The sequence below is a fragment of the Hyperolius riggenbachi genome, chromosome 6 (genome assembly GCF_040937935.1).
Source record: "Hyperolius riggenbachi isolate aHypRig1 chromosome 6, aHypRig1.pri, whole genome shotgun sequence".
NCBI lineage: Eukaryota > Metazoa > Chordata > Amphibia > Anura > Hyperoliidae > Hyperolius > Hyperolius riggenbachi.
Window position 1 is genome coordinate 32,142,091 of NC_090651.1, and position 15,861 is coordinate 32,157,951.

Sequence of the window (15,861 nt, forward strand, 5' to 3'; positions counted from 1 at the left end):
GGAGAGGTTCTCAGGACACAGGACAGTTGGAACTGTGTCTCATGCTCCCTGTCACCTCCTTTCAACCAAAAAGATGGCTGCCATCATGAAATCAAACATTTGCCTGTTCTTTTAAAACAGGGTGGGTAAGAGATTATATCACCTATTTATTTTAATTAACATAACTAATGTAACTTAATGACAGTATGTTTGTTTAGGCTGAAGTTCCTCTTTAAGGAGCACTGGCCCTTTAGTAGTCGTGCCAAAGAATTGCATGCTGGGGGTTCTTTTTATCTATAATCTATTCCTCCTCTTTCCTTTATTTCCCTGCCAGCTGCTTATCTGAAACCTAATCCCCTACTAACTTGTGTTTACAAGCAAGGCTGAGGCGACTCAGTGATTGGAGGAGACAAGAAAAAAAGTAAAGGGCAGAAATGACATCACGAGTTAGCCTTAACTGTGGGCAAAGACATGGCCCCCACCAGGAACAGAATTCTCGTAATTTACTATATAACATTCACTGAAATCAAAACGTGGACAGTATAATACATGTGTTATGTAAGTAGATTAAGTATTTATCTACTTGTATATGTGTTTTCTTTCCCTGGCATAGTATGGCTGATCCTACTGCTTTAAAAGTGCTCAAGCGCTCTTGGTGTGAACCAGCACTTGGTGGTAAAGCGTGATTTCACCAGGGTGGAGGCTACATGTTAGCTGGTGTACATTAAAGGTTGACCTGAACTGTTGCACAGGACACAAGGACAACATACAGAAATGCACCTTGTATGTATTTAGAGAGTTTAGCCTGTCTAATTCCCCATCATTTGTGATCAATCACCACTGCAATCACAACTGTGATTTGATCTCTCAACTGTGTCAGCTGGCTGCCTTGGCAGAGCTGCTCATTTGCAAACGCAGGGTGTTAACCCTATCTCTGCTTCCATGAAAGCAGGAAGTAGAAACACTGCAGATTTATTGCAGGATTTGTATCAGCTGTAACAAAGAATGTTTTCTTTAAAGGTTATTATGTTGTTGCTTATCTTTTAGAGCAGAGAGGAAGTTCTGAGGGCAGGCCTGCTTTAAAGAGACTCTGTACTTACAAAACCCCCCTGGGGGGTACTCACCTCGGGAGGGGGAAGTCTCTGGGTCCCCATGAGACTTCCCCCTCCCCTTTGGCTTCAGGGAATCCCGAATCCTCCCCCGACAGGCTTGACAAGGGATGATCTATTTACCTCTCCGGGATCCAGCGCAGGCGCAGCAGCGGATCTTCGTTCGGGGTTGGCGGAAATAGCCGAGCCCGATCGTATCCGCTCTACTGTGCAGGCGCAAAAGGACTGCGCAGTAGAGCAGATCAGTCGGATTCAGCTATTTCCGCCTTAACCCAGATGAAGAGCAGCTAGTGCGCCTGCGCAGGATATGGGTAGGTAAATAATTACCTTGCCACACTTCGGGGGACCCCGGCAATTGAACGGAGGGACAGAGGAGGATGGGGGAAGCCTCGTTAGGATCCAGAGGTTTCTCCCGCCCGAGGTAAGTATCCCCCAGAGGGATGTTTTTACATTACAGATTCTCTTTTTGCCCTCCAGAACTTTCAAAGAGCTTTATAAAAAACGCTCCCATTGACTTTCATTAAAATCGCGTGATATTATCGCGATTTTACCGCGATTTTAATGTAAGTCAATCGGTGCATTTTTTAAAAAGCTCTTTTAAAAAAAGAAAAAAAGAAAAGCGCTTATAGTGTGTCTGAGCCTTTAGGCTGCTTTCACAGTGGGACGTTGCGTTCGAGGGGAAGTTTAGGTGGCAAAACGTGCCCCTAACGCAACGCATGGTGGTGTTAATGTAGGACGCTACATAGAGCTGCGTTATGCGGCTCTTGGTGCGCCGTTTTTGTTGTATAGACTGTGGAGACCACGTGATCGGAACACTCCGCATCACGTGGTCCCGCTATCCAATAAGCAACCGCTCCAGGAAGTAAACAGTGCAGTGCATATTAATTAGTTATGTGGCTGGCCACAATAGCGGACTCTCCCCTCCTCCTCTCCTGCACGAAAAAATTAAAAAAACACATTACTGAGCATGTGCAAACAGTCTAACGCGGCTAAAACCGCATATAACGCACAGCATGCAGCACTTTATTTGAACGTGCAGCGTTACACTGTAACCTAACTAGGGCACTGTGAACAGCCCATTGATTATTCATTACTGTGAGTTGGGCTGCGTTACAGGCTGCTCTAACGTGCGCCTGTAACGTCCCACTGTGAAAGCAGCCTTAGAGTACCTGATTGGTAGCCCTTTCACAGCCATTCCCTACAGGCTGTGATTGTCCCCGTCTGCTTTGAATTCTTCCCAGAATGATGCAGAGAAAAGCAGCAGCCCCCTTTCACAGGAGGCGCCACAACAACCTATATTAGAATACATTATTCAGGATACCCTTTTTTACGTTAATCATCCTGTTTTTTTTAGCAACAGAAACACTACTTATATGTAAACAAGGGACATTTTTGTTGACAGAGACTTCCTCACTGATGAGAAATAAAGAAGAGACATCCACAAGCCAGTTTAAATGATACAAATTGTGTAATTGGTTAACCATAAACCAAATTAACCAAAAAGGTCAATGGTGTAATGACCCTCAAACCTGGTACAGTTGGTCATTGGGTGACTGGGGTTCAAATTCAGAAAAGGGGGTGGAGCCACAAACAACCCATCAGATTTTTTAATTTCAAAGCAAATTATTGATGCCAAAGACTACAAAGCTCACAAACTTGGTCATTGAGTAATTGTGTGTTAGGGTTAGAAAAAGTGGGTGGAGCCGACACCAGCCAAATACATACCCGGGCAACGCCGGGTCATCAGCTAGTGACCAAATATATTCAAACTAAACCAATAAAAGTAATTAAGAAAACAAGCAAAAGGAACAGTACAAACATGCAGTGGGTGTAGAAGACACGCATGGATCATATAGTGCTGCCACTTCAGCATAGTATGAATCCAATTTTCATTTGGATCTGTTCAGGCAGACAAATCTACAGCCTATCGATCGCCAGTGATCGACCCCAAGCTCAGAATTTATCGTTTTCTTTTTGCAAATCAGACAGATTGCAAATTATGAATCAAAATACTGGTGTTTTGTGTGTGTGTCCAATTCTAGGAGAGTTTTTCTATTGATTCATTTTCAATTGATATCTAACCAGAAAAATTATCGAAATTACAAAAAAATCGTATATGTATGTACGCTAACATTCTTCTACCTGCGATCAATGTTTACTGTGAAATCTATTGGAACTTTCTTGACTACTACCTGAAGTGGAAATTGCATGGTGTGCACCAGGCCTACAGGTATATACACACCATGCGGGGTTCCTGTCAGATCAAAGAATTGACAATGTCCAGCATGTTCGATCTGTTTCCGATCGAGAAAGGGATCGATTTTGTGCAATACGTATCTCAAAATCGATCTCTTTTTAATTTGTATTGTGTGTATAAGCCTTTAGGGTAAGGTAAGGCCTTTGAGCTTTTTGTACAGGGCATCCCAAGAACCAAGAAGACCCACCCACATGTTGATGTCATGTGTCAGCTGAGCACTGCTTTGCAGTGTGCAGTACACCAAGGCGTGGTCTGACAGTCTGTTAGGATCAGGGCCAGGGGGATTTTGCTTTCAGGATCAAGCTATGCAGTTTGAGACATACTGGGTAAAGGGAATCTGAAGTGAAAATAAATTTATGATATGATTTGTTTGTGTAGTACAGCTCAGTAATAAAACATTACCAGCACAGATATGGGTCAAATATTGTTTCCAGTACAGGAAGAGTTAAGAAACTCCAGTTTTTATCTATGCAAAAGAGCTTCATTGAGCTCCATGATTTTCAAACTCGCAGAGAGCTCTGTCTTCTGAAGCTTGTTATCTCAAGTGTCTGTCACTGTATTTTGTCTTTTCTGCAGAGAAAAGTTCAAAAGGTCACTAGCCTGCTCTGCGAAATCATTTAGAATGCTGAGTGTAGTGTGTAAACTCCAAATATTAGAGACTGAGGGCAATGTTATAAAAAAACAACAACATTTAACTGAAAATAAAAATGTGTGACTTTCTTTGCTACTAATGTTCTGTACCATAGTTGCATAGTTATTTGGGTTGAAAAAAGACATACGTCCATCGAGTTCAACCAGAGAACAAAGTACAACACCAGCCTGCTCCCTCACATATCCCTGTTGATCCAGAGGAATGCGAAAAACCCTTACAAGGCATGGTCCATTTAGCCCCAAAAGGGAAAAAATTCCTTCCCGACTCCAGATAGCAATCAGATAAAATCCCTGGATCAACACCACGGGGCATTACCTAGTAATTGTAGCCATGAATGTCTTTCAACGCAAGGAAAGCATCTAAGCCCCCTTTAAATGCAGGTAAAGAATCTGCCATAACTACTTCCTGTGGCAATGCATTCCACATCTTAATCACTCTTACTGTAAAGAACCCTTTCCTAAATAAATGGCTAAAACGTTTTTCCTCCATGCGCAGATCATGTCCTCTAGTCCTTTGGGAAGGCCTAGGGACAAAAAGCTCATCCGCCAAGCTTTTATATTGCCCTCTGATGTATTTATACATGTTAATTAGATCCCCTCTAAGGCGTCTTTTCTCTAGACATATTCTCTGTACATATCCATAATACCTAATAAATATACCTAATACATAATACCAATTCATTATATCATAATTTATTTATTTCTTTGCTTCAGTGTCACTTTAAGGGCTCTGCCTTTGACATGGGAGACCAGGGTTTGAATCCTGGCGAGGGTCAGTACCTATCCAGTAAGACTTCCTAACACTGCAGAGTGGCCCCTAGAGTGTGCCCTTTAGTGCAGACATGGGCAAATTCGGCCCTCCAGCTGTTACGGAACTACAAATCCAACAATGCATTGGCCTTTATGAGTGATGGCTGTGGCTGTCAGACTCCTGCAATGCATTGTGGGACTTGTAGTTCCTTAACAGTTGGAGGGCCAAGTTCGCCCATGCTTGCCTTAGTGGCTGCAGCTCTCGAGCACTTAGAGCCCATTGTTAGGAAATTGCATGACATTCCTTCTAGCTATGTGTGGAGCGAAACAGACGGGATTGCTTATTTTTCTACAAAAGTTGGCCTGCTAGTGTAAAAGTGCTCTTCTACCCCCCCCCCCCCCATTTCAATTCAAGCTTTGATCTTGTGGAGTAGATGGCAGCCTGTATAATGCCAGAGGGATATTTCCATCCAGCCAGCATTTTTATTGACTGTGCCAGGGCAGCGAGTGTAGCTGGATAATTTACAGCTCCTGCTGAGCCACTGATTGACCCAATAGAGATAATTCAGTGATCTGAGTGAGCTGCAGAGCTTGTCTGGGCCTCCGCTCTGCTGTGAGCTGTAGTTCTATTATTTCGGTATACTGAGAAGCACGCTGCAGCCTACGGAGCCAGACTATCAATCCTTGCAAACCTCTGCTGACCCCTCTGTCCTGAATGCTACAGATGGATTTAGGTCTACATATAACCCTGAAGGAAGCATGTTCATTTTGTTTCAAGAACACCTAAAAAAAAAGTGAAATACCTATTCAGTGCCATATTGTCCCCTGATCAGTAATCCAGCTATATAAGCCACTACTGACTTTAGACAATAGCATGAAATCGATTGTCTAAAGTTGGCCATACATCAGGTGACTTGACAGCCGATCGACCATCCGAATCGATTATCATAATCAGATCAAAATCGGTGCCACCAGTTGCATGCCCGATTGACGATGCAACCAATTTCGGGCCGATATTGGTCGCATGAATCAGTCGGATGTGCTGCAAGATGTAGGGCCGACTTGCTTGATTGAGTGCACGTCGGTAGCTGGGAGCGATATCAGGATGAGCGACAAATGCAATGAAACCCCCGGCGCTGTCCCCCATAATATCAAATGTACCCCGGTATACTATACTTTACCTGTCCTTTGTACGCAGCTTGTTCCGGGCTCTGGTCTTCCTCTATACACGCACCCCACATGGTTGCCGGAGTACCGTTTGCGCAGGTGTGACGTCACACGCGCCCACGTGACGCCAGCAACCACATAGGGTGCGTGTATAGGCGGCAACCGGAGCCAGTGGCAGACAAACGGCGGACACGGTCAGGTAAAGTATAGTGCACCTAGGCACCAGGGGGGCACATTGAACATTAGGGGGGACAGCGGCGGATGCTGCGTCACAAGGGCGATTCCGGATCGATTTCAGCATGAAATCGATCGGTAATCACCCTGCGGTGTATGGGCAGCTGACAGATCTCTCTCTAATCCATACATGTCAGACTCCGGCCCGCGGGCCAAATCTGTCCCTCAGTGCCATTAAGTTTGGCCCTCAGGGGGTTTCCCCACTTTGCATTATGTTTGGCCCACTCTAGACCACCGGGAAAGCTATATTGGAGGTGAAGCCCTAGAACACCAGGGAAGCCATTTGGGGGAGTTAGGGGAAAGCACTAAACACTAGGGAATTTAATAGTGGAGGGTGGGGTCCACTAGACACCAGGGAATGGTATATGGTTTGGAGGTGGGCCATTAGACACCATTAGACACCAGGGAACTTCATAAGGGATGAAGGTGGCTCTTAGACATTGAGGTTGCCCGAGACTTCGCCACCAGTCTTTAATTTTGGCCCACTTTGTGTTTGAGTTTGACACACCTGCTCTAATCAGGTTCGATTAGAGAGAAATTTGTCTCTTGGTCGAATCTGCCAATCATCGATAGATATATGGCTAACTTTAGTTCTGCCGCCTGCCGGGCCTAAGTGGTATGTCTACAGTCCTTCCCCCGTGTGCCCATGGTTAGTATTGCAAGCTCACCTGTGATGCTAGCGGGAATCCTGGTGTCCTGCGTTGTTTTTTGTTTTTTTTATTGTTACCACAAGTACCTGTACCATGTGACTCCGGCACCTGTAGTGACATCAGTACATGCACAGGTATCAAGTGTTAGAGGTGCTCGGAGGAAGCGAGGATTCACACCAGTGTGTGACAAGTGAGCTTTCATAACTCATCGAGGGAGGGACACCAGTTGGGGGTCCGTCGGGCGACAGGAAATCAAACGCCATTACTAGTGTGCACCCGATCGAGCCCTTATGACCGAGATTTTCCAGCAAGCCCGATCAATCCTCTCAACCAAATTCAGCCAGAAACAGTTGATCATTTGGCCATGTTGTGGCATCGGTATCTGCCAGACTCAATCATTATGATCAATTCAGCTGGAAATTGATGCCAAAAATCGAGTAATGTATGAGCACCCTTACTCACTTCTGTAAAACTGGTCTGATGAGCCATGATCTGGGCATGATACCATTAGTCAGACCTGATGTGCAGATCCCAGATATGGGATTAATCCTATGTGTGTCGGAAGGGGAGGCAGGGTGTCATAGCAGCAGGCTGACCCATAAGATGTGTGGTGTACAGACTGGCATATTGGTGAAGCTAAATAATGAGTGGGGCAGGGAGGTATTTGCAGATTTTCTCAAGCAGGGCAAAATTGATAACAGATTAAAACTTCCTTACTGATCTGGGAAGAAACTTGAGATTGCATTTGCATGATTAAACATGATCGATCCTGACCTCAGTTCATGTTTCCGCCATCTTCCTCCCTACAGATGTGAACAGGAAGTGCTGGTGCTTCACCACGAAAGGCATGCACGCCGTTGGCCAGGCAGAGATCGTCATCCTGCTGCAGTGCCTGCCTGATGAGAAGTGCTTACCCAGAGATATATTCAGCCACTTTGTGGACCTCTATCGGGAGGCCTTGGCAGGTAAGGGGAAGGGAATCCGGGTTCATCAAGGCAGGAATGCTAAACGTACTGAATCACTGTTCCCTTACTCTACACACTCTGAACTCAACCAGCAGGATTTATCCAACCTCACTGTAATGTGATTCGCAAAGAATAGGACAAGTAGAGCTTCTTTTGTGTGTTTTTCTGGATTCAGTACCCAATGGCCACCCCTCCCCGAGCAGATATGAATCCAGGTATATTTACTACAGGCTTTAGAACTCTCAGTAACCGAACATTGCACAGAGATGCACCTGACAGGACTAAAGATGTCACCACCAGTGATTGTTTCAGAATGTAAATCTGGCAGTGGAAAGATTTTACAATGGGCAAAAGCTGACTAATTCATTTATAAATGTAAAATTGACAATTTTATTCATTGCTTTATTTTCACTACCAGAGCCGGGACAAGGTCCTCCAGCACCCAAGGCTGAGACACCAAAGTGCGCCCCTCCATCCCTCCCACCCCAGCCATCACACACTGATTGCTATTACACTAAGAGGGCCACAGGGCCCACAACCTCCCCAACACCTTAATATCTAGTTATCTGGCTTGCAGTCACTGCTATGTATCCCCTTTCCTTATTTCTTTCTGCTTCAAACACAATTAGGAATGACAGCTGAATGAATTCTGCGCCCCCTCCTACACTGCGCCCTGAGGCTGGAGCCTCTCCAGCCTATGCCTCGGCATGGCCCTGTTCACTACAGTTCCTCTTTAAAGTGTACCAGAGACAAAAAAAAAAATGTTATACATACCTGGGGCTTCCTCCAGCCCCATGGGCATAGATCGCTCCCACGCCGTCCTCCGCTGCCTGAAGCTTCATGACAGTTCCTGTAACCAGGGCCGGAGCTACCATAGGAAAAAATAGGCAACTGCCCCAGAGCCTGTAGGGGTCCCCAAGTTGTCCCTCCCCATGTTAACTGTTGCTCCCCAGGGACTCTGCAGAGTCTTTTAAGTTGGGAGGTGATTGGGGGAGGGTCAGCAGCCAGCTCAGGGGCCCAGGAGGGAAATGTGGCTGCAACAAAGAGCCTCTAATGACGCTTTTTGGTCGGGGGGGTGTCTGTTGGGGGACCCCCAGGCTAGTTTTGCCCTAGGGCCCAACTGTTACTTGAACCGGCCCTGCCCGTAACTTCCTCCAGTTGCGACCAGTCTGCACAAGAGAAGTGCGCCCTCTACATATCGACGCAGTCGCCGGAGAGATACATAGAGGGCGCACTTCTCTTGCTCAGACTGGCCGCGACTGGAGGAAGTTACGGGACCCGGTCATGAAGCTGCAGACAGTGGAGGACGGCATCGTGAGAGCGATCCGAGCCTTATGGGGCTGGAGGAAGCCCCAGGTATGTATAAACCTTTATTTTTTCGTCTCTGGTTTCCTTTAATTGCCCTGGCAGTATGAATATTTTAGTGTCTAAAAGCGGTGCAGTTTTTATAGTGGCATCGCCATTTGTCATCATGACGACAAACGGCAATCTCACCCGAGGGATCCAGAACCTCCAAAAGACCGGATTGGAGAATGGCGTTCAGCATCTGGAGCCCAGGGGAAGTTAGTTAGAAACATTGCCACGCTGCATTGTCTCCCCATACCTCCCAGCGGCCATCCCGAGTCAGGCTCGGGATTGTTGCGCTTGGCTTCATTTTTCCACCCCGAGCCTGACTCGGGATTATCGCCAAGGGGCTTAATAGCAGCTACAGAGTAATGCCTGTTAGCTGTTCGCGGTGTTGTAACCTGTAGCAGTACACACACTTCATTAGCGGCCTCTCCCAGGTGTGATGAGTTTTATTCTTCTTCTCTCCCTCCAGGCAACCTGGTGGGGAACCTGGGACACTCATTTGTGAGTCAGAGCTTCCTGGGCAGCAAGGAGCACGGAGGATTCCTGTACGTCACACCCACCTACCAGTCTCTGCAGGACCTGGTGCTCCCTGCTCAGCCCTACCTGTTCGGAATCCTCATCCAAAAGTGGGAGACACCCTGGGCCAAAGTCTTCCCCATGCGGCTGATGCTGCGGCTGGGAGCGGAATACAGATGTGAGTACATAAGCACAGACGACGAGAAAAGTAATTATTAGTGTGGATGTTGGTGATAACTGCATCTCCATGTATCTACAATAAGGTTAAAGGGCTCCTGAAGTGAGATAGAGGCTGCCATATTTTCCTTGTAAACAATACCAGTTGCCTGGCAGTCCTGCTGCTTTTTCATGCATCAGTGGTGTCTAAATCGCACTCCTTAAGGGACCACTATCGCAAAAAAAGTAGGCCTTTAAAATCTGAAAGAACCAACCAGTCCATTTCCTCATGGGGATTCTCAGGGTTTTCTTTGTTTTCAACAGCATTTCCTGAACAGCAGTTTAACTGCCAACATAGTAAGATACCAGCCAGCCTCCCTAATCACTTGCACACTATTTTGTCAGTTAGGCAGGGAACACACTTGACTGTTTTCGTGCGCGTTTGCTGCACAGAAAAACTGAGAACTCATGATAATCATTGTGCTAGTACACACTTACTGAGTTGTTCGCGCGCAGAAAAAATTCTGCACACTTTGTCAGTTTTCTCTATCAATTACATCAGCTGCTGTGAAAGAACGCGCGGTTTCCTGCATAGAACCACCCTTGGTGTGCAGGAAAAGTATGCAGAAAAACACGTGCGGAAAACTGAAAGTCAAGTGTGTTCCCTGCCTGAGACTTTGCAGCTGCTGTTCAGGAAATGCTGTTAAAAACCAAGAAAACCCTGAGTATCCCCCAAGAAGAGATGGACCGTCCCAAAATCTGTCAGTTCTGTCAGATTTTTTTTTATGATAATGGTCCTTTAAACAAGCATGCTGCAAATCCAGCTAGGCTTTAGGCAAACATCTCTATAAGGGCCCTTTTCCACAAAGAAATGCAATGGCATTACTCTTTTCCCACTACTGTACTGTTATTCTGCTGCGATCTTCGTTCAGTCTGTCAGGTGTATGGCGTGATTGCTGAGCATTTGCGGTTTCTGACAGCGACTGCTTTACGAATTTCCTGCGCTCATATAGCACACAAAAATGCAGCAGGAAGGTGTTTGCGATGGGGAAAAATTACATTGAAATGCATCGCACTAATGAAGACATTTGCCATGGATTCCATTAGTTAGCCTTTTCTCGTCTGCAAGCGAATCAGAATCTGATTGCAAAATGCTACCAGTAGAAAAGGGCCCTAATGCGTAGCTGTCAGTTTGCCACCCGGTCACTTTGGCACAGGGTGAGCCTAATGATGCCTCATCTTGCTGCTGCTGAAACTCCAGGTGGTGTTAACCTCCTTGCAACCACCTAACGCCAATTGGCGTCAAGTCCTGGGGAGGGGTTTTGCAGGGGATCGTGCGCGTCAAATGCATGGGCATTACCGCTTGAATGGCTCCGCTCCGTCATCGGTCTAACAGCGGCAATCGTCTATTTACATTGTACAGCACTGTACTGGGGACAGCCGTGTCACTCGGCTGTCCTCTGGAGAGGCACAAGAGCGATCGGCTCTCATAGGCTGATGCCTATAAGAGCTGATCACTGGGATTGGCTGGCGGGGGGAGGGAGAGAGGGTCTTAATAAAAATAAATTAAAAAAAAAAATAGGCAAACGTATTAAAAACAAACAAATAAAAAAAATAAATAAACATCACAGCAGTGATCGGAGCCCACCACCAGAAATCTCTGTTGGTGGGCAGAAAGGGGGGGGGGGGGGTGATCACTTGTGTGCTGAGTTGTACGGCTCTGCAGCGAGCCCTTCAAGCTGCAGTGGCCTGAATTGTAAAAAATAGCCTGGTCACTAGGGGGGTGTAAGCCTATGGTCCTGAAGTGGTTAATTACAGTTCCCTAATTTGGGGTCTGGCAAAATTTGATTGTGTAGAGGGAAATCCATATTCCCATTGCCTGCCACTACCCCTGCGTGTATACGGGTCCAGATCCGTTGCGTAAAAATGCAGAAGATCCGGACCTTCCGTTAAGGTTTTGAAAACGGGTCCCTGCAAACGTAGACGGATCCGTTTTTTTCTTGGGTGAAGACGGCTGCTATTTTTAGCCTTTCTATCCGCGGCTCCATTTTTAATCAGGGCTGAAAAACATAGCCACGGATACGTTTCCGGGCCTAGTGTGAACCAGCTCTAAAAGGAAATAAATATGGCAGCCTCCTTATCACTCTCACCTCAGGATCATTTTAAGAACGGATTCAGGTTAACGAACCTACAGTCCTTATCTCGTTTGTTAATCCGTCCTCTAATGTAGGGGTATTTTCCCAAGATTTAGAGATGCCAATCATGGCTGGTTTAAGCCCAGTGTTAGCCCAGTCGGCGACACTCAGTAGGTGTTCTATCCTCAGGTCCGTCCTATTGTGCCTGGCAAGCCTCAGGTGTCTGTACCCAGCTCTGTATGCTCTTCAGTATGACTGCAGTCACGAGCCGGCAGGGTGTGTCCTTAAAGACTGTTCTCTGTTTCCACTCAGTGTATCCGTGTCCGCTGTTCAGCGTGAGATTCAGGAAGCCGTTATTCGGAGAGACTGGCCACACCATCATCAATGTCCTGGCTGTGAGTGTGCTATTATCCCTGTATGTCTGCAGCCGAAGGAATCCACTTCCTGCATTCTTTAACTGAATCGCATTTCCTGCTCTTTTTTTTCCCAAACTGACTGTAAAATGAGAGAAAATGCTGCCTGTTACCTGCAGTGCTGATGCTGTCATGTGCTTAGTGTGGGGTGTAGCTGAAACTCTGCCTCCTTATGCGAGTTCAGCCTCTACCATGAAAGCTCTTAAAGGGAATCTGAAGTGAAAATAAACTTATAATATAATGATTTGTATGTGTAGTACATCTAAAGGTAAATACACACGTCGTTTGGACGTCAAATCGGGCGTGTGTACGGTCGGGCATTCAGCTAATAAGACTGGATTTGAACGATCTGCCAAGTGTTTCGTTTAAAAAAATCCGACGTGGGTATGTACCTTTAGAAATAAAACATTAGCAGCAGAGACATACTGTAAGTCTAATATTGTTTCCAGTACAGGAAGAGTTAGAAAACTCCAGTTAACTATGCAAAAGAGCTTATCTTAGCTCCAGGACTTTCAAAGTCCCAGAGAGCTCTGTCTTCTGAAGCTTATTATCTCAAGTGTCTGTCACTGTATTTTGTTTTTTTCTGCAGAGTAAGTTCAAAAGTTCATTTTAGAATGCAGAGTGTAGTGTGTAAATTGCAAATATTAGAGAATGATGCAATGCTATAAAACATATAACTGAAAATAAAAATGAGACTATTTTCTTTGCTACTAATGTTCTATTAATTATCCGTACTACACATACAGTTCATTGTATCATAATTTTTTTGCTTCAGTGTCACTTTAGGCTGGTTATCACTCTGTAAACCAGCGCTAGCGATGAACCGCCAATAACAGGCCTTCAAGGAACACCGCGCTCTTGCCACCGGCCAAGCAGGAAGTGACACGTGCTTGCTGTCACTTCCTGCTTCGGGTATGTGGAAGGGTATTGTTAAAATACGCTTCCACACATGCGTGCTGCAACGCCAACATGTTTAACCACTTGCCGACCGCCCACTACCTATGGGCGTCGGCAAAGGGGCACCCCCACGACTGCGTAACGACGATCGGCGGCGGCTCCTGGGGGACTGAACAGCCGGGGATGCATTAGGCTCCGCCCACCCGCAACGTCAACCCGCCGGCCATTTAGAAACACCGGCGGGTTGTTAACCCCCGATCTGCTGCATAGTAAGCGTATAATACACTTTGTAATGTATACAAAGTGTATTATACAGGCTGCCTCCTGCCCTGGTGGTCCCAGTGATCAAGGGACCACCAGGGCAGGAGGCAACCCCCCTAGTAAGCACACACAAACACTGATCCTGCCCCCTGATCGCCCACAGCACCTCTCAGACCCCCCGATCACCCCCTCAGACCACTGTTTGCACCCAATCACCCCCCTAATCACCCATCAATCACTCCCTGTCACTGTCAACGCTATTTTTTAGATTAGGTCCTAAACTCCCCCCTGGGGGCTCCTGATCAGCGTACTGTGTACATCTATTCTCCCCTATAATCACCCACTGATCACCTGTCAATCACCCCTGTAACCACCTGTCACTGCCACCCATCAGATCAGAACCTAATCTGCCCCTTGCGGGCACCCAATTACCCACCCACACCCTCAGATCGCCCTCAGACCCCCCCCCCTCCCCCGCCGATCACCTCACCAGTGCATTGCTTGCATCTATTCTCCCCTCTAATCACACCCTGATCACCTGTCAATCACCCCTGTAACCACCTGTCACTGCTACCCATCAGATCAGACCCTAATTTGCCCCTTGCGGGTACCCAATTACCCACCCACACCCTCACATTGCCCTCAGACCCCCCTGATCACCTCCCCAGTGCACTGCTTGCATTTATTCCCCCCTCTAATCACACCCTGAGACATCATCAATCACCTCCTGTCACCCCCTAGCACACCTACCCATCAGATCGGGCCCTAATTGGCTCCTGATCACTCGGCCAAACCCTCAGATCCCCCTGGGTGGGAGAAATATCTCTGTAAATGGACAATTGTGTGTAAAAATTTTTTTTTTAAAAAAAGTCTCATTTACAGAGAGATTTCTCCCACCCAGCCTGGGTATGTTTAAAAATACACCCCAAAACACATTATACTATTTCTCCTGAGTACGGCGATACCACATTTTTGCAGCCTAGGTGCGCTAAGGGGCCCAAAGTCCTATGAGCACCTTTAGGCTTTACAGGGTTGCTTACAATTTAGCACCCCCCAAAATGCCAGGACAGTAAACACCCCACAAATGACCCCATTTTGGAAAGTAGACACCCCAAAATATTCAGAGAGGGGCACGGTGAGTCAGTGGCAGATTTCCTTTTTTTTTTGGTCACAAGTTAGCAGAAATGGAAACTTTTTTTTTTTTTGTCACAAAGTTTCATTTTCCGCTAACTTGTGACAAAAAATAAAATCTTCTATGAGCTCACCATGCCTCTTATTGAATACTTTGGGATGTCTTCTTTCCAAAATGGGGGCATTTGGGGGGTATTTTTACTATCCTGGAATTTTAGCACCTCATGAAACATGACAGGTGGTCAGAAAAGTCAGAGATGCTTCAAAATGGAAAAATTCACTTTTTGCACCATAGTTTGTAAACGCTATAACTTTTACCCAAACCAATAAATATACACTTATTGGATCTTTTTTTTATCAAAGACATGTAGCACAGTACATTTGGACAAAAATGTATACAGAAATTTTACTTTATTTGAAAAATGTCAGCACAGAAAGTTAAAAAAATCATAATTTTTTTGACAAAATTCATGTCTTTTTTTGATGAATATAATAAAAACTAAAAATCACAGCAGCAATCAAATAGCACCAAAAGAAAGCTGTATTAGTGACAAGAAAAGGAGGTAAAATTAATTTAGGTGGTAGGTTGTATGACCGAGCAATAAACCGTTAAAGCTGCAGTGGTCTGAATGGAAAAAAAGTGTCTGGTCCTTAAGGGGTTTTAAGACTGCAGTCCTTAACCTCCCCGGCGTTCTATTGAGATCGCCAGGGAGGCTGCGGGAGGGTTTTTTTTTAATAAAAAAAAAACTATTTCATGCAGCCAACTGAAAGTTGGCTGCATGAAAGCCCACTAGAGGGCGCTCCGGAGGCGTTCTTCCGATCGCCTCCGGCGCCCAGAATAAACAAGGAAGGCCGCAATGAGCGGCCTTCCTTGTTTTGCTTAGATCGTCGCCATAGCGACGAGCGGAGTGACGTCATGGACGTCAGCCGACGTCCTGACGTCAGCCGCCTCCGATCCAGCCCTTTTTGTTCCGGCTACGCTGGGCTCAGGCGGGTGGGGGGACCCTCTTTCGCCGCTGCTCGCGGCGGATCGCCGCAGAGCGGCGGCGATCAAGCAGCACACGCGGCTGGCAAAGTGCCGGCTGCGTGTGCTGCACTTTATTTGAAGAAAATCGGCCCAGCAGGGCCTGAGCGGCAGCCTCCGGCGGTGATGGACGAGCTGAGCTCGTCCATACCGCTCAGGAGGTTAAGTGGTTAAAGAAACATGTGTCGCCATAGACTAACGTGACTACCGGGACGA

General features: G+C 46.4%; 1 protein-coding gene across 1 annotated transcript in view; it reads left to right on the top strand.

The window, feature by feature from the left end:
* The window catches only part of ZFYVE9 (zinc finger FYVE-type containing 9), a 108,731-nt gene that overhangs the window by 72,392 nt on the left and 20,478 nt on the right, over positions 1 to 15,861 (top strand). The window contains exons 9-11 of the mRNA XM_068239077.1: positions 7,607 to 7,762; positions 9,582 to 9,806; positions 12,232 to 12,314. Coding sequence (XP_068095178.1) covers positions 7,607 to 7,762; positions 9,582 to 9,806; positions 12,232 to 12,314 — 464 coding nt within the window. The remainder of the gene's footprint in view (positions 1 to 7,606; positions 7,763 to 9,581; positions 9,807 to 12,231; positions 12,315 to 15,861) is intronic.